This window comes from Magallana gigas, chromosome 2, assembly GCF_963853765.1.
Source record: "Magallana gigas chromosome 2, xbMagGiga1.1, whole genome shotgun sequence".
NCBI classification, from domain to species: domain Eukaryota; kingdom Metazoa; phylum Mollusca; class Bivalvia; order Ostreida; family Ostreidae; genus Magallana; species Magallana gigas.
Genome location: NC_088854.1, coordinates 7,024,998 through 7,031,533, shown reverse-complemented (window position 1 = coordinate 7,031,533; position 6,536 = coordinate 7,024,998). Strand labels below are relative to the sequence as shown.

The following is a 6,536-nucleotide window of genomic DNA, read 5'->3' as shown; positions in this document are numbered from 1 at the left end:
TAGTGAGCAGTATTCAGTATTGAAATGTTTAGGTAAATAAAATGAAAATGAAAACTTCTTGAAGTTCTTCATAAATTGTAAATAAAATGACCCTTCACAAAATTTGATAGCAAACTATCCCAAAATAAATAAATCAACAAATACAAATTTTTATTTTAATATCGTGATAATATAAGAGCAAAAATAAAAAAATTACGGTAAAATGCAATACATCTATCGACCATCTTTTCGAAACTTTTAAATACTTCGAAGTAGTTGATGGTGATAGAAAAAGTTAAATGCACTGTCAGAAACGATTATGTTCAGGGTCCGAGTCTTCTGATTGGCTGACTGGTAAATCTATGTCCATCCTCCTGTACTCCTCTTTGAATAAGTACAACACCACAACGGACAGTAATGACGTCACAAACACCGCCCAGTTTGGCCACATGGTACCTGACAAAAAGTTGACCGTGTTTATCTGTAAATAACATCTGACACAACAGTTTAAAATTGTTGTTTATGTTATTGTTGCAATGCTAATGGCTTGATTTCTGCGGTAACTTATTGTACCAGCGCTGTTTGTTTTTTGGAATGAGAAAATACATACCAGGAATTTTACACATAACTAGGATTATAATCATAAAGGTACAAATTGTATTTATGCTGAACGCCCAGAAAAAGAAAGGGAGAAATTCGAATTATTTTCAACATAAAAAAGAAACAATGCCATTCAGCATGAAACTGAGACACATACTGGTAAACCAATTTGAATATTTTTTTATATGTAGTGCAGAAATCTATGGTGGCATATCTCTGCCCCTTGTGTGCAAGTTATTTTTCTATTAATTATGTGGACATGCAAGATAAATATGTTGACATGCAAGATAATTATGTGAACATGCAACATAACTATGTTGACATGCAAGAAAACTGCAATCAAATAAGCGTTATAAAAAATCTCAAATATCGCCAACATGTGACATTCAAGAAGCCAGATACGCTACCTATTGATGTCAACATGCAACTTCTTTATGTCGACATGCAACTTAGTTATGTTAACATGCAAGATAAATATGTTGACATGCAACATATCTATGTCGACATGCAACTTAGTTATACTGAAATACAACTTATAGGTTGTTTATCAAACATACTTATCTCGCATGTAAACATAACTATGTTGCATGTCAACATATTCATCTCGCATGTTAACATAAGTAAGTTGCATGTTGACATAAATAAGTTGCATGTCGACATAAATAAGTTGCATGTTGACATAAATAAGTTGCATGTCATTATATTTATAATGCATGTTAACATAAATAAGTTGCATGTCGACATAAAAAGGTAGCATCTAGCATCTTGGATGTCACAGGTGGGCGATATTTGAGATTTTGTATAATATTTATCTAATTGCAGTTTTCTTGCGTGTCGACATAGTTATGTTGCATGTTGACATAACTATCTTGCATGTCAACATATTTATCTTGCATGTCGACATATTTGATAGAAAAATAACTTGCACACAAGGGGCAGAGATATGCCACCATAGAAATCAGTAAATCGTTGTTGAATTAAATTTTTCAGTGTTTAATGGCAACAGTCTGGTTCAAAAATGTCTATCAATTTGAAATTATCGAACGTAGTGATAAAGTTAATTTGTTCAAAAATGTCTATCAATTTGAAATTTGCAAACGTAGTAATAAAGTTGATTGATATTACGTTATATACTGACACTTAATCGATAGTAATATACTTGATCGATAGTAACACACATGATCGATAGAAATAAACATACCCACCTAGTCAATACAAAAATTGTCTCAAAATAGCGATTTTTCAAATTCTAATTTGGGAAACGATTACGTTGAGTCCTTTTAATGGACGAAAAGCTAATTGTATATGCTCCAGTCATTTAATGGTGTTTACCTATGCCGGGTATGAGAGTCACAAGTAGAAATAAGGAGCTCCCAACATTGAGGAGAAAAGCCAGGAAACCGGATATAACGGCTTCTGAGACCGGAAACAGGTTCTCGCACGCGATTTCGTAGTACAGTGGCTGGGCCCCACTTGTCATAACACAGGCAGCAATGTACGTGAAATAGAACAACCCTGAGGAAACAACAACGACGTTAAATGTAGTTCCATAGAACTCAAAAAGGTTAACCAACTTTAATTCGCGTGCGATAAAATTTTGCATGGTTTAGTGGAAATTTCGGTATATACTTACAATGTTCATTTGGTACTACTTCAATCAACATCAAAATGAAAAGAAGGAAAAACACAGTAGCAATGCTGAACATGGCCATCATAATCACTTTCATCTTGCGATGAAAGATGTCCGACAACCTATGGATAAAATAACCACACTGTATAAGTGATGGTCTGGATTTCATTTGTTAATCAGCAAATACCGTATAAGCAGTTGTCTGAGTTTAAAACATTCTGTTTTATTTTTTATTTTTGTAAATTGGAAACAAATAAGAAATGATATGACCAATCATATAAGTTTGGAATGTAAAAACGTTGAACCTTGATAGAACCATTCCAAATAGAGTCCCACCAATAGCACCCGAAAAAGACATCCACCCAGCTTCTTTCTTCAAAGGAAACACCGGCGATATATGTGCATAGATTCTCTGTTATGATACTTCTAAGGCAGACTAAAATACTGAATGTAATACTTTTACCTGATTAAAAAAGTGCCAGTGGAGAGTTTACTGATTTACCTTAGGATACCTAGACAAGTATCCTGTACCTACTTGTGATATGCCAAATGGATGTAGCACAACTTCCGCAGTCGTTAGCCATGCTCCGTATACTGAAGTGGAAATGGCACAACACAGTGCCAAATGCCAAAATCTCAATTCCCTAAAGGGTACAAATTATTTTGATTTATCTTAAGAATTTATAAATGAAGCGATTTTCCATCATTTGAAGTCGGTGACAGAAATCCTTACCTGACTGCTGTTCTCGCTCCCTCCCTCAGCCCCAGTCTCTGTGTGTTCGCCGTCACACTGGGTGGATGTAGGGGTTTGTTTGGGAAGTGAAAAATTACTGAGATTAACAATAGTACGGCTAAGCTACACTCTGTAAACCCCAAGAGAACATAAGTTATAAGATTTGATTTCTCTATATTCGCAAACATTGGACATTATCAAGCTGTTTGCAAGAGGGAAAAAAGAATTTTACCGGTGATGTTTAAAACTTTTAATCCTTCTTGTACCTCGTGTGAATCTAAAAGAACATATTGATATAAATATCCTATTAAGTACTATGTCTTAAAGATTGCGATTAATGCTATCCTTAATGAGAACAAAAACGTACTGATATATGATTTGTTTTGTTCACTGCAGTTTGACTTTTTCGACCACGTGATATTGTCACATAATGCGATTGGCTCTGGCACAACAGCAGGACCTAAAATTAAAGAATATCAGAAGAGAACTGGGACAGGTCAACCTCAAAAGCTGTGGAATGTTATTGAATATTGACAGCCTCTCTTTAATCAATTCGCCGGAGGTTTATGTGGAATTTTTTTTGCTTGACTAGGCTATATGGAGTATTGTGAATTACCTACAATGAAAACAAGAGCCCCGCCTACAGCGGCGCTTACGAGGTAGAATACGGTGGCTGTGGCGCGCTGAGAGGGCGGGAACCACGTCTCCGAAAGGACGGTAGCCCCAACTGACGTCACAGCGCCTCCGCAACCGTTCAAGAAAAGACCAATAGGAATCAGCCTTAAAGAATTAAATACATAAAATTAATATATATTTAAATAAACATTTGTGTTTTACGACACATCAGCAATTGCTTCAGATGAACTTTGTACTTTTACCATGAATTCAGATTATTGCCGACGGGAAGGGCTTTTAGTGCAGTACCAATGGCCGTCAAGAAGGTGGACAACAGCAGAGCTGTCCTCATGCCTTAAACCACAACAAAAATTATCCAGTTCATTAACATGCCTGACAATAACATTATAAGAAATGGCGTATACAAAGAGCATAAAACATCACTGGTTCTATCAACATTTTTACCTTTTGCAAACACAATCCAAATCATAGGTAGCAACAGAACAATGGTACCAATATTTCCATAAATCAAAGACATGTTGATGTCAGAATCTGTCCAATCATAGACCAGCTTGGCCGATTGAGCGATGGGAGGAAACGCCGCCCACACGGCATTCTGGAGACAGCAGTGGAGCGAGACGACAGACAACAAATACCACCTTACGCCATGCACCCGTAACTCAGTTACTTGAGTACTTCCGGTCGTCATTATTTCCGGTAACGGGTTTTTAAGATCGTTCAAGATCGTTTAAGATAAATCCGATATCAAAGTTTACGCCTCAATCACCTGGGGTCATGTGATAATAGTATTTAGATAATATAAGTTTACCTGCTGTGAATAATCAACTCTCTAACAATAAGGGACAAATGGTCCAGATATATACCGGTAACATATTTTTCCCTCTTGTGAATTTTTATTCAAATGTAAAACTAATATGTACCGCCAACATTCAATGAAATAAGAAAAATTTATATGATATCATGAATAAATAGGCCAGTTCCACGAATGAGATACCTATGGAGATATGTTCTAAATATAGAACCATTTTAACAAGAGCTTGGACTTTGGGTAGTTGAGTCAAACAGCAATGTGACGTTGGCCTGTCTATTTCATTGCTGGCGACTCACCCATGGCTCTTTGAAATCAACAGGATTTGTCGGGCTTTTGAACGAATACTACGCAATCGGTGTATATATCGATTGAAACCAGCGTCATTTTAACTTGTTTTGACGCAAGAAATAGATCGTTACATGCTACTGAAAGTCCAATGTCTTGTTAAAACGGTTCTAATTAGTCACCAACATACAAAAGCTTAGTTGCTATTTGGATCTTAAAAAGAAAATAATTCTCAGAGTAAACAAATACTGACTTTTATCTTAATTTTCATAAATAGCGATTGCAAATTTCTGTTTTATTTACAACATGGTAATAGTGCTGTCCTTCAACATCATGTAACAAATGTCATGCACCGAACTCGTCCATTATCCCCAGCTGGGGAGTCCAAACACACGCTAATGTATTTCTGGCTATATTTTTTATATATTTACAACTACCATGTTTAATTTCCTTTTTTTCTTACGGAAAAATATAGTCAATTCATAGCTCTATAGAAACAGCCAAACTGAAATTTACACGCCCCATTTATCGATTGGTCGAAATTTACAGCGGCTGAAAGTGACAGGACTGAAATTGACACGCCCTGTTTATCGATTGGTCTGAATCTACAACGACCTAAGTAAACTCACGGACTGCACGAAATAATCATGATGATGCCAGACTCAAAGTCTCACAAGAGACGATTTGGCTGTTTCTTTTAGCTAACGTACTTATGTACATTAACAGTAATTTAGTGAATTTTACTCATAATCAATTTATTAATTAGTTAAAGAAAGATGTTAATATAAACAATAAAATGCTTTCTTTGATGATGCATGCGGGTTATGAAGGTAGCGATCATTGCAAGAAAAATTAACATATGTATTTTTCCTGCAATGTCGCTACCTTCATATCCCGAATGAATCACCAAAGAAAGCATTTTATTGTTTAAATCAAAACAGTTAATACAATATAATGGCCTCCATCAACAGTCCTCGTGCAAATTCCAATAAAAATCTAGATTAACACGAACATCCCCGACCTGGCATTTTCTTATGAGACCTTCACCTTGGTCAAATAACCTAGACCTTGCATAAATAACATGAGGTCAGGGTCATGACACGCCGTCAGGTCACAACAAACCATGAGCCGCCTATGTTTCCTCTAAGCTTGGCCTCAGGGTTGTTGACGTTTGATACTTTATTTGTCTTTTGAATAACGAGTTCGGTTAAATGTATTTTTAAAAAAAATATAAATAATCCTTCGAGTACTTGTTAGTGCCAAGATTTCTACTGTGTTTAGTGAGGGCGCCTGTAAAGTGCGAAACGAAATCGAAACGAAACGAAACCAATCGAAACGAAACAAAAAATCGAAACGAAACGAAATGGAATTTAAACAAAACTAATATCAATTTTGACTACATAAAAGTGAAAATAAATTAATTGAAATAATTTTTTGAACCAGAAAATATAACTACCTGTGTGTCTGAATATCATTTAATGAAACAAATTAGAAACATTAAAAGGTACAGGAATGTACATCACTTATTTACATAATTATAATTTTTGCAAATTTCGGATAATCGGCTTAAAAAATTACAGCGGCAATCTGAAACATACAGGTAGCTATATTTTATGGATCAAAATTTATTTCAATGAATTTATTTTCATTTCTATGTAATCAAAATTGATATTAGTTTTGTTTAAATTCCGTTTCGATTTTTGTTTTCGTTCCGTTTCGATTTCGTTTCGCACTTTACAGGCGCCCGTTTAGTGAAGCACCTGATGATTTTAAAGGTCGAATATTTAACTAACCTGCCTAATGAAAAAAATTTAACTTGAATTCCTCATCAACATATTGTTACCTTGGTCAAACAACCTCAT

General features: G+C 35.2%; 1 protein-coding gene across 2 annotated transcripts; it reads right to left on the bottom strand.

The window, feature by feature from the left end:
* Positions 1–138: 138 nt before the first annotated feature.
* On the bottom strand, positions 139–4,939 carry LOC105329724 (solute carrier family 49 member 4). Of its 2 annotated transcripts, XM_020067817.3 has the most exons (11): positions 4,023–4,934; positions 3,821–3,911; positions 3,559–3,722; positions 3,310–3,402; positions 3,175–3,219; positions 2,943–3,072; positions 2,745–2,853; positions 2,515–2,582; positions 2,213–2,331; positions 1,912–2,094; positions 139–435 (listed from the first exon to the last, which is right to left on the bottom strand). In XM_020067817.3, the coding sequence occupies exons 1-11, from the start codon at positions 4,264–4,266 to the stop codon at positions 287–289; spliced, it is 1,395 nt and encodes a 464-aa protein (XP_019923376.3). In that variant the 5' UTR covers positions 4,267–4,934; the 3' UTR covers positions 139–286. The 2 variants fall into 2 exon arrangements, with proteins under 2 accessions (XP_019923376.3, XP_065930819.1); XM_066074747.1 differs by lacking the exon at positions 3,175–3,219 and having other exon boundaries at positions 4,023–4,939.
* Between the last annotated feature and the right edge of the window lie 1,597 nt (positions 4,940–6,536).

What these genes read in the sequence shown, in the direction of transcription:
- LOC105329724 (XM_020067817.3), bottom strand. Translation starts at nt 4,266, where the DNA reads ATGACGACCGGAAGTACTCAAGTAACTGAGTTACGGGTGCATGGCGTA. An exon ending in ACAAAACAAATCATATATCA is followed by an intron (nt 3,220 to 3,309) that starts GTACGTTTTTGT and finishes ATGTTCTTTTAG; the next exon opens with ATTCACACGAGGTACAAGAA. An exon ending in TTTGGAATGGTTCTATCAAG is followed by an intron (nt 2,332 to 2,514) that starts GTTCAACGTTTT and finishes TTTTATCCATAG; the next exon opens with GTTGTCGGACATCTTTCATC.